The sequence below is a fragment of the Scyliorhinus torazame genome, chromosome 15 (genome assembly GCF_047496885.1).
Source record: "Scyliorhinus torazame isolate Kashiwa2021f chromosome 15, sScyTor2.1, whole genome shotgun sequence".
Lineage (NCBI taxonomy): Eukaryota > Metazoa > Chordata > Chondrichthyes > Carcharhiniformes > Scyliorhinidae > Scyliorhinus > Scyliorhinus torazame.
The window spans coordinates 162124487-162149794 of record NC_092721.1 but is presented as its reverse complement, the minus strand read 5'-3'; the positions used below and the strand labels follow the sequence as shown (position 1 = coordinate 162149794).

Here is a 25308-nt window from a genome sequence, read left to right as displayed (position 1 = left end):
TGGTCAATATTTACAAACATTGGGGTTTCACCACTTAGGCAATTGAACCATGAAGGGATCATGAGTGGATCAAAGCTGCAGATGGTTTGCAGAAGCTGTTAATCACAAATCACTACTGGAAAGCTATGAATGGCTTGCAGTTAATGGATCTAATGCAGCTAATTGCAGTTGCTCTCCTTCGAGGAATGGACACCTGGAGCTACAAGGCAAGTATTAAAGCTATAATGCTTCCCACTGGGGCAGCACGGTGGCACAGTTGTTAGCACTGCTACTTCACGGCGGCGAAGACCTGGGTTTGATCCCGGCCCCGGGTCACTGTCCATGCGGAGTTTGCACATTCTCCCTGTGTCTGCGTGGGTCTCACCTCCACAACCCAAAAAGATGTGCAGGGTAGGTGAATTAGCCATGCTAAATTGCCCCTTAATTGGAAAAAAAAGAATCGGGTACTCTAAATCTATTAAAAAAACATCAAAAATATAATGCTTCCCAATGTCCCGGTCTGGACTACTGTCTAGCTTCCAGACAGGGGTCTCTTTTCTGGGGCCCGGGTGTGTGGGGGGGGGGGAGGGTCTTTGGACGGGGTTCCTTTAGGCAGGGAGGCCCTGTGGGGGGGGGGGGGGGTCCTGCTATTACAGGGGACACTGTGTAGGGTCTCCCTATTGCAGGGGTCGGTTCGGGGGGGGGGGGTCTCCCGATTATAGGGTGCCCTGTGGGAGTCTTTCTGGTACAGGGGTCCCAGGGAGGGTCCTCCTATTACAGGGATCCATATGGTGGGGGGGGGGGGGGGGTGTCTCCCAATACAGGGTCCCTGTGAGGTTCTCCGTATTATGAGAGTTCCGGGGGGCGGGGGTCCCCTTATTACAGGGTCCCAGGGGGGTCCCTCTATTACAGGGTCTCTGTGGAGGGTCTCCCTATTACAGGTTCCCTGTGGGATCTTATTACAGGGGTTGCTGTGGGGAGGGTCACCCTATTACAGGGGTCCTGGGGGGATTTCCCTGTTACAGGAGTCACAGGGGGACGTCTGATAGAAGAGGCGTGGGCATAGTGGCTTTGTCGCTGGAATAGCAATTCGGAGACACAGGATAATGATCTGGGGACCCAGGTTCAAATCCCAACACTGCAGGTGATGGAATTTAAACTCAACAAAATATCTGGAATTTAAAGTATAATGATGACCATGAAGCCATTGTTGATTGTCGTAAAAACCCATCTTGTTCACTAATGTCCTTTAGGAAAGGAAATCTGCCGTCCTTACCTGGTCTGGCCTATACATGAGTCCAGACCCACAGCATTGTGGATGACTCTTAACTGCCCCTCAAGTGTAATTAGGAATGGGCAATAAATGCTGGCACAGCCTGCGACGCCCACGTCCCATGACTGAATTTTAAAAAAGGTAGTGCATTGCTGGATGGGCCATCGGATGGGCTTGGATGGTCCCTGCCAGCGGGGCCCTGCGGGGCCCACCACATCAGGGCAATGCTGCAAAAACCTCAAGCCGTGGAGGCCGGAGAATCGGGGGAGGCCAGCACACAGGGCGCTGGGCCCGCTAAACAGATGCAAAATGGGCCATTAAGACCCAATTGCATTCATTTCCATGCTCCCGCTGATGTACGGCGTGGACCTCTTTCTCTCCGGCAGCAGGTGGTCGGAGCATTACGTTCGGCCGACGTCTGGTGCCATTCGCGATTTTGTCCCGACGCCCGATTCTCCGTTCCAGCAGGGAACGCGATTCGGATGTCCTTGGATGGAGAATCTTCGAGGATCCAACAAGCAAGTTGAATTCAGGAGAACCGGTTGATGTACTGTATTTAGATTGCCAAACATATGATAATAGGTAGGAAAGCAAGTTGTGAGGAGGATACAAAGAGTCTGCAAGAGGATTTAGATACTTTAAATCATTGGGCAAAAAAACTGGCAGATGGGAGTACAACGTTGGAAAATGTTAAGTGTCAAGGGGCAAGGTTTAAAGGAGATATACGGGGTAAGTTTTTTAAACCGGGGTGGTGGAGCCTGGAACTCGCTGCCGGAGGAGGTGGTGGAAGCTGATACGATAGTGACTTTTAAGGAACGTCTTGACAAATACATGAATAGGATGGGAATAGAGGGATATGGTTCCCGGAAGGGTAGGGAGTTTTAGTTCAGACAAGCAGCATGGTCGGTGCAGGCCTGAAGTGCTGAAGGGCCTGTTCCTGTGCTGTAATTTTCTTTGTTCTTTGTTAAGTTTTCCACTTGGCAAGAAGAATAGAAACAACAGATTATTATTTAAATAGAGATAAATTACAGAATTCTGTAATACAGATCTTGGTGTCCTTGTGTATGAATCACAAAAAGTCACCATGCAGGTGGAGCAAGTAATTCATAAGACAAGCATAATATTGGCCTTTATTGCAAGAGGAATGGAGTATTTAAGTAGGGAAGTCTTGCTGCAACTGTGGAGGGCATTGGTTTATTTTTTTATAAATTTAGAGTACCCAATTCATTTTTTCCAATTAAGGGACAATTTAGCGTGGCCAATCCACCAACCCGGCACATTTTTAGATTGTGGGGGTGAAACCCACGTAGACAGGGGAGAATGTGGGCATTGATGAGATTGCACTGGAGTACTGTGTACTATTTTAATCACTTTACTTAAGGAAGGGCATACTTGCACTGGAGGCAGTTCAGAGAAGGTTCACTAGCCTGATTCTGGGGTTGGGAAGTCTGTCTTATGAGGAAACATTGAACAATTGGGCCTATACTGACTGGAGTTTAGTGGAATGAGAAACGATTTTATTGAAACACAAGATTCTGAGAGGGTTTGACTTGGCAGATGGGGGAGATGGTGGTCTTGTGGTAATGTCACTGGACTAGCAATGCAGAGATCCAGGATAATGCTCTGAGGACTGGTAGAATTTACATTCAGTTCATAAAATCCGGAATAAAGAGCTTGCCTCAGTAATGGTAATGGTGAAACTATTGTCAATCGTTGTAAAAAAACATCTGGTTCACTAATATCCTTTAGGGAAGAAGGTTTGCTGTCTTTACCTGGTCTGGTATACATCTGGTTGACATTGAATTGCCTCTGCAATGGTGTGGCAAGCCACTTGGTTCATGGGCCATTAAGGATGGGCAATGATTGCTGGCCTTGCCAGCAATGCCCACACCCATGAAAGAGTAAAAAAAAGATGCTGAGAGCATGTTTCTTCTCACAGGGCATCTAGAACTAGGGTGTTGACTTTAAAAATAAGGTTTCCTATTTAAGATAGAGGTGAAAATGGATTTATTCTCTCAGAGGGTCATCATTCTTAGGAATTCTTTCCCCCAGCGTGCACTAGAGACTGGGTCATTGAATGTACTCAAGGCTGAGGTGGACCGATTTTCGATTAAGAAGAGAGTGAAGGGTTATGGGGGACAGGAGGGAAAGTGGAGAAAAGGCCACAATCAGATCAGCCACTGAATGGTGAGGCAGGTTTGAGGATCCAAATGGCAACTATTATGTCCTTATTTTATGTACATATGCCCCGGCAAGATGGGTGGAGGTTTGAGTTTGTGAGGCTAGAGAAGAGGACGCAAGAGTAGTGTTGCCGGGGGGGGGGGGGGGGGGGGTGATTGCACAGTTGTTGAAATATGTCATGGGGTAAAAATATAAGTTAGAAAACCTGACTGTAGTTGGTGAATTGACAAGTCACCAGGATCAGATGGGATTCATTCTGAGAAGTTGGAAGGGTGAAAGTTTGGAGGTACAGGCCATATTCTCCTCAGATATTGGGAATAGAGAAATAGGAGTGGAGAACTGCAAGTTTTACACCCTTGTTTAGAAATGGCAACAACTAGAGGCCTCAGTGATGGGAAAGCTTATAAAAATGATAACCCAGGACACAATTAACAAGTCACATGGACAAATATGGATGAACTAAAAAATATCAGCACAGATTTGTTAAAAGCAAGTCATTTTAAACTAAAATAAAAACAGAACAGGCTGGAAAATCTCAGTATATCTGGCAGCATCTCTGGAGAGAGAAAGAGTTAAACATTTCGAGTCCGTATGATTTATCTTCAGTCAGGTCAGGTTCTGCCTTATTCTTGTTGCCACTGTATTTTTATGGCTGGTCCAGTTAGGTTTCTGGCCTGTACCATCTAAGATAAAGCAGCCCACTTTAATATACGTTCGCTCCTTCTATCACTTGCGCAGAGTGGCAGCAGTGTGTACTATATGTAAGAAGCATTGAAGTAGATGCCAAGCCTCCTTCGACGGTACCTTCCCAACCTGCAAACTCCACCACTTGGAAGGACAGGTGCAGCAGTCGCAGGGGAACACCATCACTTGCGGGTTCTCCTCCAAGCCACACAACATCCTAACTTCAATCTCTATTGCCATTCCTTCACTGTCACTGGGTTTAAAAACCTGGAACTCCCTTCCACAGAACATTGCAGATATACCTACTGCACATGACTGCAGTGGTTCAACAGGGTGGCTCAGCATCATCTTCTCCCGGGAAATAATGGATGGACTTCATAGAGGCATTGAGTATAGAATAATAGAAGCATAGAATTTACAGTGGAGGAGGCCATTCGGCCCATCAAATCTGCATCGGCCCTTGGAAAGAGCACCCCACCCAAGCCCACACCTCCACCCTATTCCCGTAACCCAGTAACCCCACCCCACCTTTTTAGGCGCTAAGGGCAATTTAGCATGTCCAATCCACCTAACCTGCACATCTTTGGACTGTGGGAGGAAACCAGAGCACCCGGAGGAAACCCACACAGACACGGGGAGAACATGCAGATTCCACAGGCAGTGACCCAAGCCGGGAATCGAACCTGGGCCCCTGGAGCTTGAAAACACTGTACTAACCACTGTGCTACCGTGCTGCCATATGAAAATATTAGAATTATGATCAATCGCTATGAAACACTGGTTCAGCCTCAACTGGAGTATTGTGTCTGGTTCTGGACACCGCACTATAGGAAGAACGAGAAGGCTTTAGACAAGCTGCAGAATAGATCATGAGAATGGTTCCAGGGATGAGGGACTTCAGTTATGTGGATGGACTAGTAAAGCTGGGATTTTTCATAGGAACATACAAACATAGTAATAGGAGCATGAATAGGCCAATCGGCCCTTTGAGCCTGCTCCGCCATTCATTATGGTCATGACTAATCATCCAATTTGTAACCTCCTAACACTTCCCCCCCATATCCTTTGATATCTTTTGCCTCAAGAGGTGTATCTACTTCCTTCTTCAAAACACACAGGGCGGGATTCTCCCCTACCCGGCGGGGCAGGCGGTACCCGGCGCCGAGGAGTGGTGTGAACCACTCCGGTGTCGGGCCGCACGGAAGGTGCGGAACCTCCGCACCTTCAGGGGCTAGGCCGGCACCGGCGGGGTTGGTGCCGCGCCAACCGGTGCGGAAGGGGCTTGACGCCGAAGGGCCTCCGATGGCTGGCGCGAGTGGGTGCATGCGCGGGAGTGCCAGCGTGTGCTGCCGTCATCCCAGCGCAGGTGCAGGGGGGGTTCGTCTCTGCACCGGCCATGGCGGAGGTCCAGAGCAGCCGGTGCGGATGGAAAGAGTTCCCCCATGGTACAGGCCCGCCCGAGGATGGGTGGGCCCTGATCGCGGGCCAGGCCACCGTGGGGGCACCCCACGGGGCCAGATCCCCCCGCGCCCCCCGAGGACCCCGGAGGCCGCCCGCAGAGCCAGGTCCCGCCGGTAAGTACCAGGTCTAATTTACACCGGCGGGACCGGCCTAAAATGGGTGGCCGCTCGGCCCATTGCAGGCCGGAGAATTGCTGGGAGAGCCGCTGCCAGCGGCCACCAACCGGCACGGTGCGATTCCCGCCCCCGCCAAAATCCCGGCGCCGGAGAATTTGGCAGTCGGCGGGGGCGGGATTCACGCCGCCCCCGGCGATTCGCCGGCCCGTCCCGCCCACAATGTTTTGGCCTCAACTACTTTCTGTGGTAGCAAATTCTACAGGCTTACCTCTCTCTGGGTGAAGAAATGTTTCCGCATGTCAATGGTTTAACCCATATCCTTAGACTGTGACCCTCTGGTTCTGGTCTCCCTGCCACCTGGAGCATCTTTCCTGCAACGCTGTCTAGTCCTGTTAGAAATTTTATAAAGTTTCTATGAGCTCCACCGCCCTCATTCCTGAGAGGAGATGGTGGAGTAGTGGTACTGTCATTTGACTAGAAATCCAGAAACCCAGGAAAACACTCTGGGGACCCTGGTTCAAATCTTGCCAAATTCAATCAATTTGAATTCAATAAAAATTTGGAATGAAAAAGTCTAATGATGGCAATGAAATCATTGACGATTGTTGTAAAAGGAATTACAAAAGCCACAACCAATCGGGAATTACCTGTAGCCGGCATTCTCAAAAGCCGGTTGCGGCCATTGGGAATGCCACAATCGATCGCTCCGCCACCCACCCGCATTCCATCCACTGGTCACGCCCCAATTTTGAAAAACGCTGCTTTAAAGTATGAATAACATAAACTGCACGTACTTAAAACCTCCTGACCGTTTGTAAATTAATATTGTGTAATTGATGAGAGTAGATCACAGAGCAAGAGTTACCAATCAAGCAATGTTTCCCTGGGGCGCAGCTATTTCAAGTTTAATAGTGCACCTGATTGTTGAAACAGCAGCCTTATTGACAGCTCTTACTCTATGATTCATTCTTTAAATTGTACAATATTTATTTACACAAGATAGAGGTCTCAAGTGCTTGCAGTTTCTGCTATTGCTTAATTTGGTGGGTGAATGGTCATGGAGGTTGCAGCTTGACACGGGCAGTATGATGGGTCATCAGGGCTGGGTAGAGAGCCATAACTTTTACTGGAGAGTATGAAGGAACATGGGGAATGGGTAGAGGAGCAAAACATGGCATGGAGAGTATGAGGGGCCATGGGGTGTGTATAGAGGGCCATAGATTTGCATAGAAGGTATGAGGGGCATGAAGTTGCATGAGTTGGTATTGATTGGACACAGGGATGAGAAGGTGTGAGGAGTAAGTGTCAGAGGGTTGTTTTTTGTTTTGCTGTCATTATCACAACTGGGAGAGGTCCCAGACAACCAAGATGTGTCTTTAAACAGCCCACATTCGGCACCCTCTGTGCCTGCTTCAGAACTCTTTTTGGGATGGTGGACCCTACTCAATCCGCTTCCCCAGAACAAATGTCCTGGGCTGGATTTTTTTGGTTCAGAGACTAAATGCTGATGCTGGGACTGAATCGCAGGTGTTCTCCAGTCCCAATAGCGGCGCCGGTCCCGGAGCAATTCAGGACATGCTATTAGGCCAGCGATTTCAACTGACGCTGGCGTCAGATTCACTGCGGTCAGGTTTGGGACTGGAGAGCCTGACAAGCTGTAGCTGCATATAAGCACTCCACTCCCACACTCTCATACCAGTCAAGAAGATGCCGCCCCAGAGAACGACCCAGGGATTCGCCGATGCAGAGCTGGAGACACTGCTGGATGCAATGGAGGAAAGGCGCGTCATTCTGTTCCCCTGGGTGGGAAGGAGGCTGCCACCCACAAATGTCAACCAGGCCTGGGCACAATTGCAGAGGCCATGAGTGCTGTGGGCCCCACCACCAGGACCAGGCAGCAATGCAGGAAGAAGCATTACAATATCCTCAGGACGGCTAGGGTGAGTCACCACCACCACCATGCACCTGGCAACAACCCCTGCCTCATGCCCCCCACCCTCCTCCTCCTCCCTCCATGCAGTCCCCACCAGGTGGACCGGTAGGCAGCTCTTGGTGATGTGGACAACCCTCCAGGCTGGCCAGCCGCCACCACTGTGCTCCTGGCACCAACACCTGTCCCACAATCTCTGTCCCACAGCCATGGTCCACATCCCCCTCACCAACCTAGGTGATCAAACCCCATCCGTCGGCAGGCTACTCACACCCACCCTGCATCACATGCCATAGTCAGGTGCCCTGCACACATAGGCCACTGGCTGCAGACCCCCTGCGCTGTCAGCACCCGAGTGTCTCATACTGTGCATTGTATGTCTTCCCAGTAGAAGGCGTTCCACAATTGCAGTGGGGAGAGAAGCCCAGAGGGGGCCCATCGGACCTGCGGCCCTTCACCATAGCAGAGCAGAGGGCATCGGACCTGGTCGATGGGGTGGGAGAGTAGGCAGTCGCCGTGGCGGAGGTCGACAAGTGAACCCCCAACGAAATGCAATGTCCTCATGGCATGTGTGGCAGCACCCCCTCGCCACCACACCTACCTGTGAACGAACCATACATCTTCTCTTGTCATGCAGGATCACCTGGCAAAGAGGTGGGTCTATTTGGGGTCCCTTGCCCCCCGTCGCAACCGCGAGACTGACCTGGTGACGAGGCGGGACTGCAAATGTCCGGAGACGACACCATCTTCTCGTCAGCACAATCAACAGCACACTCCACCAGCCCAGAGACACTTTAGTGAAGAGGCTCCTGGGGCATCACACTCATGCAGCAGTACATCAGGCGAAGGTAGGGGGTGGGGGGGGGTGGGGGGGGGGGGGGAAGGTCAGCAACCATCCAGCACCTGCAGATGCAATTGGAGGATTTCAACTTCCTGCAGGGGCAGGAAGCGGTGCCGATCATGAATGCCTCCCAGGCCAACACCTCATTGGTGGCGTCCGTGGTGAATGCCTTGGCTGCGAAAGTATCAGACATGGGTCAAAATGTCCAAGGCCCAGGGCATTCTGTGCGGGTAGTGGGTGAGGACAGGGCGGCCATGTCACAGGCAGCCATGTATCAGACCAACATGGACATTGCAGCAGCGCTCCAGAGCTTGGCCCAGTCACAGCGGGTCATGGCTGCGGGCGTTGACGACATTGGCCTGGCGTTGGCTGACATAAGCCAGTCGCCGGGGGCTAGGGCACAATATTTGTATATATCAAAATAAACAGCTGTTCACCGACGTCTTGAACTGTCTCGGTCCTCTGTCTGAAGGATTTGAGGGATGGAGTGGGCTGAGGGCAGAGGGAATGCAGGGTGGGGTGGATGGTGGTGTGGGGCGTGGATTTTGGAGGTGGACATGGGCCAGGGCCCCCTGAGCAGTCGGAAACTGTCCCCTGAGTCATTCTCGAAGGTGGCAGGGGACGGGGCCAGATATGTGGGGGCGCATGTGGTGTGCCCAACACGCACACCACCCGGTACCCAACCCTGCACAGCCGCAAACCCGGACTAGTCTCGACCCGCACCACCTCACGGGACTATGAGATGGAACGGCCAGTACCCATAACATGGGCGGACGGTGGAAAGTGCTACCGAGGACACGGTGGAAAGTGCTACCGAGGACAGGGGTTAGACTTTGTCCAATGATGCGGAGCACCAGAGCTCATCGCAGAGTGGGTTCATCATCATCCTCCATCCCATGGACCAGACCAACTGATACTGCCATCCCAGGGCCAGCACCCTGTCGTGAAGCAGGTGGGAAGCATGCAGGTGTGAGCGGTTGGTGTGCAGGGGTGGGACGGGACGTTTGAGCTGCCAGTGGACAGGCCCCCTAGTCGGCGAACCGCCCATGTCCCGGCCCTCCTCTGCATCCTCCTCTTCGGACGAGGTCTGTTGTTCATCCTCGTCCTCCAGCATGTCGCCTCTCTGCTGCCTGATGTTGTGGAGGATGCAGCAGGCCACCACAATGTGGGAGACCCTCCTAGGGCTGTACTGGAGTGTCCCGCCAGAGCGGTCCAGTCACCTGGACGCATCATGAGTACGTCGATGCACCGCTCGATCACGCTCCTGATCGCAGCATCGGCATTTTTGTAGCGGTTCTCTGTGTTGGTCTGTGGCCATCGGATAGGCATCATCAGTCACAACCGCAATGCCCAGCAGCCAACCCTTCACTGGGGGAGTGCCTTGAATGTGTCAGGCACCATCAAGTGTTCTCGGATAAAGACGTTGTGCATGCTGGATTGGATTGCATTTTTTTATAGTCACGTGTACCGAGGTACAATGAAAAGTATTGTTCTGCGTACAATTCAGACAGATCATTCCATTCATGAAAAAAAAACTTAAGGCAAACATAAAATACACAATGTAAATAAATAGACAAAGGCATCGGGTGGAGCATACTGGAGTGCAGTACTACTCAATAGAGAAGGTGTGTGAAGAGATCAGATCAGTCCATAAGAGGGTCATTCAGGAGTCTGGTAGCAGCGGGGAAGAAGCAGTTTTTGAATCTGTTAGTGCGTGTTCTCAGACTTTTGTATCTCCTGCCCGATGGAAGAAGTTGGAAGAGTGAGTAAGCCGGGTGGGAGGGGTCTTTGATTATGCTGCCCACTTTCCCAAGGCAACAGGAGGTGTAGTTAGAGCCAATGGATGGGAGGCGGGTTCATGTGATGGACTGGGCTGTGTTCATGACTCTCTGTAGTTTCTTATGATCTTGGGCTGAGCAGTTGCCATACCAAGCTGTGATGCTTGATAGGATACTTTCTATGGTGTATCTATAAAAGATGGAAGACTCGATGTGGACATGCCAAAATTCCTTAGTTTTCTGAGAAAATACAGGCGCTGTTGTGCTTTCTTCATCGTAGCGTCGATGTGGGTGGACCAGGACAGATTGTTGGTGATGTGCACACCTCCGAATCTGAAGCTGTCAACCATCTCCACCTCTGCACCGTCGGCGCAGACGCGCATGATGTGCAGCCTTTAGTCACACACCAACTGCACAATGAAGGAGTGAAATCCCTGTCGGTTCATGAAGGGCACCCCCTCATGTGGCAGTGCTCTTGGGGGAGACCTACGTCCTATTAATCACCCCCTAGACCTTGAGTATCCCGAAGATGGCAGTGAATCCCGTTGTCCGGGCAACCTGTTGGGCATTGTCCATATACAGGTGGATGCATTGTGCCACCCAAGCATACAAGGCCTCCGTAACGACATGGACGCACTTGTGCATGGAGGTTTGTGAGATCCCAGACAAGTCCCCACTTGTGTTAATGTCTAAAGGCTAATTATCTTTCATCTTAATTGTACTGATGGAAGTTGTTGACCTGAAACATTAACCCTAAGTTCTCTCACCACAGGTTAAGCCACACATGCTCAGTATTCCAGTGTGTTCAATTTTTATTTCGGATTTCCAGCATCTGAAACTTTTTGTTATTCGTGCTATTCAAAGTTCCTCATTGCCATAAATTATTCCGAAGGCACAGCTTGGTCAGCTTTTTCTATCTTATATATGAACTGCCTGAATATTGTATTTACCTGCAAGTATGAATCACTCTAAATTGATCCAGCATTATTAGCTTTTGTCAAAATTAGTTTTTGATTAGGCAAAGAAGAGGTTTAAATGTTCTATTAAACTGACAGACAGCCACTCCAGGCCCACAATTTGAAATAAATTTAGCATATAATTTAATGCTGTGCAAATAACCATCTGCAGTTATCCAGGAAGGGAGCTGTGGCATCAGCAGTCAGTCATAAAATTTGTTTTGACTTTTGATTTAAAAGAGCAATACACACAATGGACAAATTGCTCTTTCACTCTTTTACATAATTTAAACTAACTCAATATTTGCTCCAGAAATGCCAACCTTTTGTGAGCTGATAGACACTAATAAGCGCCAAAAGCATTGTGACTGCTTTGGCTATCACTACACATACAGAATTCTAAACAATTTATCAAAGCCAAAGGTATGTGAACTAATAAAAAATAATAAAAGCTGTCAGATCTTTGAAATGCTAGGATAATTTCTAGCCATTAATTGCAACATATTTAATCTGATTTATTTATGATCTGATAGTTAAATTGGCTATTGCCTGTCTTGATAAAGGAGTTTCATCAAACTCATAAAATTTTAACAGATATGATAAAACCAATTTTTAACTAAAGCTTTTAACAAGTTTTGAATTATTAAAATTAAAAATCTTCCATGTGTGCTAAAATAACCGATACATTTTGTTTCCAACTTATGTGACCTTTGCCTTGAAGTAAAAAAAACTGTTAAAAGCAACTTACCTCAAATTCTGCATGCTTATGAACATCTTCTGCCCTCTGTCTGTTCAGAATGAACTCTGCCTCATTAGCCACTCTAACTATGTGGTCCTTCATGGCATGACATAGCAATCTTTAAAACATGAGCACAAGAATATTATAGTCTATCTTTAGTCTAGTGTACTTGACAAATGCTATCTTTGAATAAACAGATATTCTGCACACAACTGCCTAAAGCTCAACTGCCTCCATACATACATTCATAAAATTCAGGTGATTGTTTAGTAAGGTACAGATCAAACCTATCTGTATAATACGAAAGAAACTATGGCAATTGATAGATAAGAAAAATGAACAAAAGCAAAACATAACTCATCTGCTGATAATTAAGAATGTTTCATTTATAATTTTGAATTATTTATGAGAAGTATTGAATGAAACGTCTACTTAATTGACTGCATTAAAGAAAATCCACATTTTTCATGACTGTCCATTGTTGGAATTTTATGGCATGACATAAACACTACCAATGCAACAGTAGAAAAATACCAAAGTTCTTTTCAAATACACAGGTAGATAATTTGATTGATACTACTTCTGGAAAATTCAAGACTGAACAGCTGAGAAAACCTGGTTAATCAGTGATGACACTAAAATCCGTCAAATATCACATGCTGGAAAACGGAGTTTAAATACCATAATTATTTTTATTTTCAAAAATCCAATTTGCTAATATGCACATTTATCATTTAATAAATCTCTTTTTATTCCAACAATCTTTAACCAATCTGATCCTGACTTTATTCCGGGAAAAATAGTCCTTATTGTGTGGAGATTAAGGTAATTTTACACATCATTAAATATGCTTTGTTTTAATTATGAAGGTGCTTTTTTATTTCTGTAATGATCCTCTTCATAATTTCTGGCCAGCCGCAGGGCACTTAAACCACAGCACATTCATCAACTGTTTATGCTCTGTTAATTGTAGACAACTGCACAATTACATTCTTAATCTATGATGAATAGCTAGCATTTAGATGGTTTCTTGGTGGTTAGAATGATTAGTTTTCTTCTTCATTCTATCTGAAATTCTTCATTACAACTACTATGTTGAAAATATACATAGTGAAATATTATTCAAGCAAATCAGGTTAAAATAGAATTTTTGTGTTGGTAAATCTAAAAGACACATTGACAGGTTGATTTATCAATCATGCCGTAATACATTTTAAACAGGCAGTTGTGGCTCTTTGTTTCTTTGCCGTGCAACTTTGATAAAAGCTGATTGCTATACACACTTGTGAACTGTATATTGCACAAATTTCAAATTTCTGAAAATTCTCCCCATTGCTCACTGAAACTGTATTTTACAAAATAACGTGGTGTTAATGTTATGTATGTTTATTTTAAACAGGTCATTAATTATCTTCATGCAATCTATTTAGACTTTCGCTCACCACACCTCGCTTCAAAAGAAATATTCAAGCAGACTTTAAGAACCAAACTTCTGTGTCTGTTGTAGGTCACAAAGTCTACAGTAATAGTTCACAATTCTAAGCCAGCCTATATGTTGGTGAAAATTATTAGGCGTTGACTGCAGTACCTTGACAGAACCTAGTGCTGAAGTGATGCTGCTTTAATATACAGAGCATGAAGTCACCTACTGTAAAATCACAACACATACTCCTTGAACAGATGGGGTAGCAGATTGGTTTACAGGCTAAACTCCCTTTATCCTTAATATGAAACTTCCCTGCTGTTTCAGCAGTTGTCCACAAACAAAATGAAAAATACAATTATTGATTGCATATTTTTCAATACTTTGTGGAAAATTAAGAGTAAAATGTTGTGTTGATATATTGTTTTAGGAAACTGCTGCTAAAATTGAGATTGTTTAAAATTCATAACAATTGAACTATTTACATAAATCACATACAGTTTCACCACAACAACATTGAACTATTCATGCGCAGGTAGTTAAAAAAAAAAGAATATTTCCATGTAGAACACAAAGCGTCTTCCTGTATTCTACATTACAGCTGAATGACAGTATAAAGCTCGGTTACCTTCCTTCATTGATGAGTTCAATAAATGCCAGTCCTGCATTCTTCTGAATAGAATTCTGCCATTCCTAGAAAAACAGACCAAGATATTATGTTACTTCATAAAAGCTACTTGAAATATTTATATGAAAACTGTGCAGTGTATAATCCAAAAAAATAGGTAATAAAGTCAGATCTGGTATCTCTGAATTTCCATATCTTAGTTAATCAGAGATCTCCAAAGTAAACTTCTACAAGCTCCAATTGATATACTTACACAAAAAAATGTTTAAACTGTCAAATGCTAAAGATTGTAATAGATTGCAAATCACTGCCCTTGTTGTTTTCTTAAATTTTATTGATTTGTATTCATATTTTTAGGTTTAATAAATGCATGTAATGTTAAAGCCATGGACCTGAGAAAGTCTGCAGAAAGAATTGGTTTAAAGAAGTCATTATAAATTTGAAGGATTTGAAGGAGCAGAAAGTTCCTGGAGGGGGGATTAGTGGCGGCTGTAGAAGTAGAGGGGGTGTCTGGCACAAGGCCATGGAGGAAACTGAAGCACAAGGATGAGAATGTTAAATTGAAGGACTAGGTGCCAAGATAGGCTAGCAAGGCAGGGCTGAAAGGCTAATGGAATATTGAGCTGGATAGGATACATCTGAATTTTGGATGAGTGAACATTTACGGAGGATGATGTTTGGTAGGTTGTCCAGGTAAACGTGGAATTGTTGAGAATGGAGGTGACAAAGGTAATGGATGAGAGCTTTAGCTTCAGATGAACTGTGGTAGGGGCTGAGGTGGGCAATTTTATAGAGGCACTGAAACATGGTAAATTTATGGTAGAGGAGAAGGTCACTCAGCTCATCATGGCTGTGTTGGTTGAAAAAGAGCTATCCAACCTAATTGGGCAGCATGATAGCACAATGGACAGCACAGTAGCACAGTGATTAGCACAGTTGCTTCAGAGTTCCAGGGTCCCAGGTTTGATTCCCGGTTTGGGCCACTGTCTGTGCGGAGTCTGCACGTTCTCCCCGTGTCTGCGTGGGTTTCCTCCAGGTGCTCCGCTTTCCTCCCACAGTCCAAAGATGAGCAGGTTAGGTGGATTGGCCATGCTAAATTGCCATTAGCATCTAAAAAGGTTGGGTGGGGTTACTGGGTTATGGGAATAGGGTGGAGGTGTGGGCTTGGGTGGGGTGCTCTTTCCAAGCGTCGGTGCAGACCTGATGGGCCGAATGGCCTCCTTCTGCACTACAAATTCTATGATCCTAGGTGCTTTCTAGGTCTTTCATCAAAGCCCCGTAGGTTATAGCATTTAAAGCACATGTCCATATATTTTAAAAAGCGATGAATGTTCCTGCTTCTACCATCCTTTCATGCCCCAACCACCCACTGGATGAAAATAAATTACTTCTCAACTGCCCTACAATTCTTCTGTCAATCACTTTAAATCTATGTCCCCTTCAGTTATTGCCCTTTCTGCAAAAGGAAATAGATCCTTCTTCTCACTGCATCTCAGCCCTTCATACTTTTGTGCCCGTCAATTATATCATACCTCAGCTTCCGCTGTTCCAAAGAAAACGGCCCCAGCCTATCCAATCCTTCCTCATAGCTATAATACTCCATTACTGGCAATGTCCTCACAAGTATTCTCCGTACCGCCATCGGTGTGATCACATTGTTTGTAATGTGGTGCCCAGAACTGCACACAGTACTCTAGTAATGCCAAACTAGTGTTTTATACAGTTGTGTCATAACCTCCCTCCTCTTATATGCAATGCCTCAACTAATAAAGTATCCCGGATGTTTTTTGAACTACCTTTGCTACTTACCTGCTACATTCAGTGTATTGCATTCTGAGGTCCCCTCAGTTCCTCTACACTTCTCAGTATCGTACCATTTATTGTGTATTTCCCTGTCTTGCTTTCCTTCCCTAAATGCATTATCTATTTCATAGAATCATAGAATCCCGACAGTGCAGAAGGAGGCCATTCGAAGTCTGCACCGACCCTCCGAAAGAGCACCCTACCTAGGCCCAAACCCCGCTATCCCCATGACCCCACCTAACCTTTTGACACTAAGGGGCAATTAAGCATGGCCAATCCACCGAACCTGCACATCTTTGGACTGTGGGAGCAAACCGGAGCACCGGGAGGAAACCCACTCAGACACGGGGAGAATGTGCAAACTTCACACAGACATTCACCCAAGACCGGAATTGAACCCAGGTCCCTAGTGCTGTGAGACAGCAGTGCTAACCACTGTGCCACCATGCCAGATTCTCCAGACTAATTCGATTTGCCACATTTTGCCAACCTGACCAACCAATTGACACCTTCCTGCAGTCCACGGTTTTCTTCCTCACCATCAATCACACAAACAATTTTTATATAATCTGCAAACTTCTTTATCATGCTTTTCATATTTAAAATTTACATTTCCACCATGAAAAAGCAAGGAACCGAGTACTGACCCCTGTGGAACCCCATTGGAAACAGTTTCCCGCAACAAAAGCACCCATCAACCACTAACTTTGCTTCCTACCACACCGCCAATATTGTCCTTGGGTCCCAAAGTCCCAGAATTTCAGACCAGTCTGTCAGATGGCATATTGTCAAAAATCTTCCTAAAATTTATGCAGACCACATTAAACTTGCTACCATTATGATCCTTGCTACCTCCTGAAAATTCTTGATCATATCAGTCAGACACATTTTCCCTTAATAAATACTGTCCTTGATTATTTCCCGCCTTTCTAAATGTATGATTTAACTGTCCCTCAAAAATATTTCCAATACTTTGCCCACTACTGGGGTTGGGTTGACTGATCTGTACTTATTCAGTCTACCTTTCCTTCCTTTATAAATGGTGGTACAATGTCAAAGGTTCTCACGTGTAGTCAGTGAGGATTGAAAAAATTAAGGTCAGAGACTCCGCTATTTCATAGAATCTTGGGACAGCTGCACCACAAGAGGTACAGCCCTGCGTATCCTTGCTATCTCACTGCAAAAGTAACTCACTTAACCCTCACAACCCCCCATATCCCTATCCTTTCTCTGTAGCCCTTAAAATGTATTTTCTTCAGGCACTTATTCAATTTCCTTTTCCTCTGCCTCCACCATGCTCTCCAGCAGTGTATTCCAGATCCTAACCCCTCACTGGGAAAAAAGGTATTCCTTATGTTGTTGTTGGTTGTTTTGCCATTCATCTTTTAAAAAATATATATGTTTATTCAAATTTTCCAACAGAATTTTTAACAAACCCCCCCCAATAACAAAAAGAAACACAAACACAAGTCAAAAATTATACAAAACTTATACATTCGGTTTCCCCCATATACAGTAACTCCCCCATATGACATTCAAAGGTACCCATAGGGAAGCCCCCCCACCCACCCGAATTCCCCCCCGAAAGAGACCCCCCTCCCCCCCACCCTTGGGTTGCTGCTGCTGCTGACCTCCTCCTAACGCTCCGCGAGATAGTCTAGGAACGGTTGCCACCGCCTGAAGAACCCCTGCACAGACCCTCGTAAGGCAAACTTTATCCTCTCCAGCTTAATGAACCCTGCCATGTCATTTATCCAGGCTTCCACCCTGGGGGGCTTCGCGTCCTTCCATAATAACAAGATCCTCCGCCGGGCTACCAGGGACGCAAAGGCCAGGATACCGGCCTCTTTCGCCTCCTGCACTCCCGGCTCGTCCGTTACCCCAAATAGTGCCAACCCCCAACTTGGCTTGACCTTGACTTTCACCACCTTGGACATAGTCCTCGCGAAACCCCTCCAAAACCCATCCAGTGCTGGGCAGGACCAGAACATGTGGACGTGATTTGCCGGGCTTCCCGAGCACCTCCCACATCTGTCCTCTACCCCAAAGAACCTACTCAACCTCGCCCCTGTCATATGCGCTTTGTGAGTAACCCTGAATTGTATTAGGCTGAGCCTGGCGCAAGAGGAGGAAGAATTAACCACTCAGGGCATCAGCCCACAGACCCTCATCTATCTCCTCCCCAAGCTCCTCCTCCCACTTGCCCTTTAACTCCTCTACCGAGGCCTCCTCCTCTTCTTTCAGCTCCTGGTAGATCGCCGAAACCTTGCCTTCTCCAACCCATACACCCAAAATCACCCTGTCCTGAATCCCCTGTGCCGGGAGCAGCGGGAATTCCCTCACCTGCCGCCTCACAAACGCCCTCACTTGCATATACCTGAAAGCATTTCCCGGGGGTAACCCAAACTTCTCCTCCAGCGCCCCTAGGCTCGCAAACGTCCCATCTATAAACAGGTCCCCCATTCTTCTGATCCCTGCCCGATGCCAGCTCCGAAACCCCCCATCCATCCTTCCCAGGACGAACCGATGGTTCCCCCGAATCGAGGACCAAACCGAGGCTCCCACCTCGCCCCTGTGTCGTCTCCACTGCCCCCAGATCTTCAACGTCGCCGCCACCACCGGACTCGTGGTTACCTTGTTGGCGAGAGCGGCAGCGGTGCCGTCGCCAGCGCCCTCAGGCTCATGCCCACACAGGACGCCATCTCCAACCTCTTCCACGCCGCTCCCTCTCCCTCCATTACCCACTTACGGATCATCGCCACATTGGCAGCCCAATAATAGCCACACAAATTCGGCAGCGCCAGCCCTCCCCTGTCCCTATTTCGCTCCAGAAACACCCTCTTTACCCTCGGGGTCTTATTTGCCCACACGAAACCCATGATGCTCCTACCTACCCGTTTTTAAAAAGGCTTTGGGAATCATAATGGGAAGGCACTGGAACACAAAGAGAAACCTCGGGAGGACCATCATTTTAACCGACTGCACCCTGCCCGCTAGCGAGAGTGGCAGCACATCCCATCTTTTGAAACCCTCCTCCATCTGCTCCACCAACCGCATCAAATTGAGCTTGTGCAGGGCCCCCCAACTCCCAGCCACTTGGATCCCTAAGTACCGAAAGCTCCTTTCCGCCCTCTTCAATGGTAGGTCGTCAATCCCCTTTCCCTGTTCCCCTGGATGCACCACAAAGAGCTCACTTTTCCCGACATTGAGCTTATACCCCGAGAAGTCCCCAAACTCCCTTAGGATCTGCATGACCTCCGCCATCCCCTCCACTGGATCTGCCACATACAGCAACAGGTCGTCCGCATACAGCAACACCCGATGTTCCTCTCCCCCTCGGACCAGTCCCCTCCATTTCCTGGCCTCCCTTAATGCCATGGCCAGAGGCTCAATTGCCAACGCAAACAACAAGGGGGACAGGGGGCACCCCTGCCTCGTCCCTCGGTACAACCAAAAGTACTCCGACCTCCGCCGATTCGTAGCCACACGCGCCACCGGGGCTCTATATAGCAACCTGACCCAGCTGATGAACCCCTCCCCGAATCCAAACCTCCACAACACTTCCCAAAGATACTCCCACTCCACCCGGTCGAAGGCCTTCTCCGCGTCCATAGCTGCCGCTACCTCCGCTTCTCCCTCCACCGAGGGCATCATGGTCACATTGAGGAGCCTCCGCACATTAGTGTTTAGCTGCCTGCCCTTTACAAATCCCGTCTGGTCCTCATGAATCACCCCCGGGACACAGTCCTCAATTCTCGTAGCCAGCACTTTTGCCAGCAACTTAGCATCCACATTGAGGAGCGAGATCGGTCTATACGACCCACATTGCAGTGGGTCCTTGTCCCGCTTCAGGATCAGAGAGATCAGCGCCCCGGACATTGTCGGGGGCAAGGTCCCCCCCTCCCTTGCCTTATTGAAAGTCCTCATTAACAACGGGCCTAGCAAGTCCACGTATATCCTGTAAAACTCAACCGGGAACCCATCTGGCCCCAGGGCCTTCCCCGCCTGCATGCTCCCCAATCGTTTAACCAGCTCCTCCAGCCCAATTGGCGCCCCTAAACCAGCCACCTCCTGCTCCTCCACCCTCGGGAACCTCAGCTGATCCAAAAATCGTTGCATCCCCTCTTCCCCTGCTGGGGGCTCAGATCTGTACAGATCACCTTAGAAGTCCTTAAATACCTTGTTTATTCTCACCGCACTCCGCACCGTATTCCCCCCGCCATCCTTAACTCCACCTATCTCGCTCGCTGCTTCCCTCTTCCGAAGCTCGTGTGCCAGCATCCGACTCGCCTTCTCCACTTACTCATACGTCGTCCCCTGCGCTTTCCTCCACTGTGCCTCTGCTTTCCCTGTGGTCAACAGGTCGAACCCGGTCTTGAGGTTCCGCCATTCCCTGAGTAGTCCCTCCTCAGGGAGCATCTGCATATCTCCTGTCCATCCTTGAGATCTCCCCCACCAACCTCTCCCTCTCCCTGCCCTCTCTCTTCTCCCTGTGGGCCCTGATGGAGATTAACTCTCCCCTGACCACCGCCTTCAGCGCCTCCCAGACTACCCCCACCTGCACCTCCCCGTTGTCGTTGACCTCCAAATATCTTTCAATGCACCTCCGCACCCGCCCGCACACCTCCTCATCCGGCAATAATCCCACATCAAGACGCCACAGCGGGCGCTGGTCCCTCTCCTCTCCTAACTCCAGCTCCACCCAGTGTGGGGCATGCTCTGAGATGGCTATGGCCGAATACTCCGTTCCCTCCACTTTCGGGATTAGCGCCCTACTCAAAATAAAGAAATCTATCCAGGAGCAGGCTCTATGGACGTGGGAAAAGAATGATAATTCCCTGGCCAGGGGCCTGACAAACCTCCATGGATCCACTCCCCCATCTGGTCCATAAACCCCCTAAGCACCTTGGCCGCAGCCGGCCTCTTACCCATCTTGGACCTAGAGCAATCCAGTGCTGGGTCCAGCACCGTGTTGAAATCCCCCCCCATTATCAAACTTCCTACCTCCAGGTCCGGAATCCGACCCAGCATGCGTTTCATAAATCTGGCATCATCCCAGTTCGGGGCATATATGTTTACCAGTGCCACCCGCACCCCCTGCAACCAACCACTCACCATCACATATCGACCTCCATTATCCACTACAATATTCATTGCCTCAAACGACACCCGCCTCCCCACCAGTATTGCAACTCCTCTGTTCTTTGCATCCAGCCCTGAATGGAATACCTGTCCTACCCATCCCTTTCTCAGCCTAACCTGATCTGCCACCTTCAAATGTGTCTCCTGGAGCATAACCACGTCTGCCTTCAGTCCCTTTAAGTGCGCGAACACCTGGGCCCTCTTGACCGGCCCGTTCAGGCCCCTCACATTCCAAATTATCAGCCTGATTGGGGGGCTGCTCACCACCCCCCCCGTGCCCCGACCACCTCTCCTACTTCCAGCTCCCCTTTGGCCAATGCAGCAGCAACCGTATACCCCCCCTCTCCCTCCCCCCGCTAGATCCACATCTAGCCCTTTTGCTCTCCCCATAACACTCCCGTAAGTCAGCTGACTCCTGCTGACCCCGGCCTCTCCCGCCATTCCATCGACCCCCCCCAGTGTGAGAATCCCCCCTCCCTGGCAGTCAGTGTGCGCTCCTCTCCAGCCTCTCCAGCACCGCCCATCCCCCCCCCCCCCGGACCCCACCCCCGTCCTTCCCTAACGGGGGAAAAAGCCCGCGCTTTCCTGAGCCGGCACCGCCCCCTCTGGCGCAGCTCGTTTTGCGGCCTTACCCCAATTCCCCATCCCCGGGCCTCCACTTCCCCTCTTCCTTCGTGGGGGTCTGCCCCTCCAACACCGACGCCCACATTCTCCCACAGTCTCCCCATCAAATCCCTTCACCCATCCCCATCCAGCACCCAAACCAAAGGAACATTCCCTAAACGTAATAAACATCATATACAGAGTAAACATTCCCCCACAACAAACACTCAATTTGAATCCAACTTTTCAGTCCATATAAAGCTCCATGCCTCATCAGACGTTCCGAAATAATGGTGCCGATCCTGGAACGTGACCCACAATTGCGCTGGCTGCAGCATACCGAACTTCACCCCCTTCCGATGGAGCACCGTCTTAGCCCGATTGAAACCAGCTCTCTTCTTAGCCACCTCTGCACTCCAGTCCTGGTAGATTCGGATCTCCGTGTTCTCCCACCTGCTGCTCCGCTCTTTCTTGGCCCATCTCAGGATACACTCTCTGTCCATAAAGCGGTGAAACCTCACCACGACAGCCCTTGGCGGCTCGTTGGTCTTGGGTCTCCTTGCTAGGACCCGGTGAGCCCCATCTAGCTCCAGGGGCCTCGGGAAGGCTCCTGCGCCCATCAGCGAATTGAGCATCATGCTCACATATGCCCCGGCATCGGGCCCCTCCACTCCTTCGGGGAGACCCAGAATCCGAAGATTCTTCCTCCTCGACCTATTCTCCAGGTCCTCAAATCTTTCCGCCCACCTCTTGTGCAGCGCCTCGTGCACCTCCACCTTCACTGCCAGGCCCAAGATCTCGTGCTCGTTCTCCGAGGCTTTTTGTCGCACCTCCCGGATCGCCGCCCCTTGGGCCTTCTGGGTCTCCACTAGCTTCTCAATCGCTGCCTTCATTGGCACCAGCATTTCGGTTTTCAGCTCCTCAAAGCAGCGTTTAAGAAACCCCTGCTGCTCCTGCGACCACTGCGCCCATGCTGCTTGGTCTCCACCCGCCGCCATCTTGTTTTTTCTCCCTCTCACGTTTCGCTGCTCCAAGATCACTTTTTTCACCGCTCCACTCCTGGTCCAATCCATATAATGGCAGGGGGCCTTTCTGTCACCTTCCCACACTGGAAGCCGTCAAACAATTTCCGTTGGGGCCCCTCTAGAGCCCAAAAGTCCGTACCCGACGGGAGCTGCCAAACGTGCGACCTACCTAGGCATGGCCGCAACCAGAAGTCTTTTGCCATTCATCTTAAGCAGTGTCTTCTGGTTCTCGACCCTTCCACCAATGGGAAAGGTTTCTCAACATTTGCTCATGATTTTGAACACGTCTATCTAATCGCCTCCTAGTCTTTTATTTTTGAAAGAGAACAACCTATCCACATAACTGAAGATCCTCATCCCTGGAACCATTCTACTAAATCCCTCTCTAAATCATCCTTCACATCCTGCCCAAAGTGTAATGCCCAGAGTATTTTATAGAGATTTAATATTACTCGTTTCCTTTTGTACTCCAAGCTCCAATTTATGAAGCTCAGGATCCCTTTACAGCTTCTCAAGCTTATCTGCTACATACAAAATGTTGCTGCATATATACTGTTGGGTCTCTCTGTTCCTGCACCCACTTAGAATTGAACCCTTTATTTTATATTGGCTCTCCTTGGTCTTCCTTGCCTGTTTCTCTGAGCAGCCTGGGATCATCTGAGCCTTCTGGTTTATCTAGTATTCATTCTAAATCCCTTAATATTTTCATCTGTTAATCGAACTAGGTATTTCAGAATCCTCATCCTCAACCACAATGTCTGCATCATCCTTTTTAACTTTATTCTACCCTGTAAGCTCCTTGACATTTAGGAAACTCTAGATTTCGGAGATCCACGTAGTAACTTTTTCATCCCCTGACCGACGTATTTGATGCGTAAGATAAAGGCAGACAGAAAGCTTCCAGATCACCTCCAAGGTGTCCCCCCTTTTCTGGGATGTGGGTAAGGCGTTAGGTAGCCCGCCCGCCCACCGTTATGTGTATTGAGGCCCTTAAGTAGACCATAAATTCCACTAAAAGGTCTCATTCTGCTTCTGCTGAAATTTCCAGTCTGTGGGATTAGGTGAAGGCATTGAAAATAGCCCTGCAGCTTCACTACATGGGATGCTCGTGGGGGGTTCACCGTGACTCTCAGGGGCTCCCTCCTCAAGGGTTCTCTCTGTCCAAGATGGTTCCCACATTTGTCCCACCATTCCTACCTCTATAACGCGACCCTCCTTCCTTGGGTCTCCTGGCCATGCCTGCACTACATGGGATGCTCGTGGGGGGTTCACCGTAACTCTCAGGGGCTCCCTCCTCAAGGGTTCTCCCTGTCCAAGATGGTACCCACATTTGTCCCACCATTCCTACCTCTGTAACGCGACCCTCCTTCCTTAGGTCTCCTGGCCATGCCTGCCCAAAATATCCAGACCTACCTCGATCGGGAAGACATTTCTCCTCTTTTTTGGGGGGACTGCCTGCAATTCCAGCAGCAGCCACTACTGTCTCCTGGAACTGCTGCGATTACACAACTGCCAGCCAATTCAGGTGTCTGGCTGCTTTCTAAAATGGGACTTCCTGTCCCTGAGGAAATAAACACAAACTGCCAAAACCTTCCAAACTAAATACTGAATAATTGTGCACCAGAATTTGCTGCTCCCCGAGCCAAGCTGTTCCAATACAATGACAACACTGGCATCTAACCTGTATTATGAAAAATTGCCCAGGTATGTCCTGCACACTAAGAGCAGGACATGTTGAATCAGACAATTACTGTCCCATCGGTCTACTCTCGATCATCAGTAAAGTGATGGATGGGGTTAGCAACAGTGCTGTTAAGCAGCACTGCTTAGCAATAACCTGCTCACTGATGCTCAATTTGAGTACCGCCTGGGTCATTCAGCTGCTGGCTTCATTACAACCTTGGTTCAAACACTGACTAAAGAGCTAAACCGTAGAGACGAGGTGAGAGTGACTGCCCTTGACATCTTTGCAGCATTTAACCAGGTGTGACATGAAGCAGCCCTGGCACAACGGGAGTCAATGGGAATCAGGGCAAAAACTCTTCACTGATTGGAGTTATAGCTGGCACAAAGGAATCTTGTCGCCGCTGTTGGAGATCAGTCACCTCAGCTCCAGGATATCATTGCAAGAGTTCTACAGAATATTGTTCTTGGCCCAACTATATTCATCTGCTTCATCAATGACCTTTCTTCTGTCATAAGGTCAGAAGTTGGGATGTTTGCCGATGATTGAACAATGTTCAATATCAATCACAACTCCTCAGATACTGAAGCAGTCCATGTCCAAATGGAGCAAGACAATGCCCAAACTTAGGCTGACAAATGGCAAGTAGCATTTGTGCCACATAAGTGCCAGGCAATAACCATCTCCAATAAGAAGAAATCTAATCATCGCCCCTTAAAATTCAATAGTATTACCATCGCTGAATCCCCCACTACAAACATCCTGAGCTAAGGAGGTCCTTTGGCACAGTGGCAGCATCCCAACCTCTGGAACAGAAGATCCAGGTTCAAGTCCAATGTCATGACTTGTTGGTTATGGTAGGGGTGCTCATAATGCGATTCAACAGGCTGATAATCAGCTTCCACCATTTCCACATTATTCCCCAAAGGGAAAAATGTGCCTGTGAGGAGACGCTTATAAAAAAGCCTGGGGTTACCATTTCCCAGAAACCTAGCTGACTTGCCATATAAATACTGTGAGTATAAGAGCAGATCAGAGGCTAGGAATCCTGCAGTGAGTAAC

General features: G+C 48.5%; 1 protein-coding gene across 3 annotated transcripts in view; it reads right to left on the bottom strand.

The window, feature by feature from the left end:
- nbeaa (neurobeachin a) overlaps positions 1 to 25308 on the bottom strand; it is a 1435335-nt gene that overhangs the window by 613799 nt on the left and 796228 nt on the right. For all 3 annotated transcript variants that reach the window (XM_072477018.1, XM_072477016.1, XM_072477017.1), the window contains 2 exons: positions 13990 to 14054; positions 11948 to 12056 (listed from right to left, as the gene is read on the bottom strand). In XM_072477018.1, the coding sequence (XP_072333119.1) occupies positions 11948 to 12056; positions 13990 to 14054 (174 nt within the window). The remainder of the gene's footprint in view (positions 1 to 11947; positions 12057 to 13989; positions 14055 to 25308) is intronic.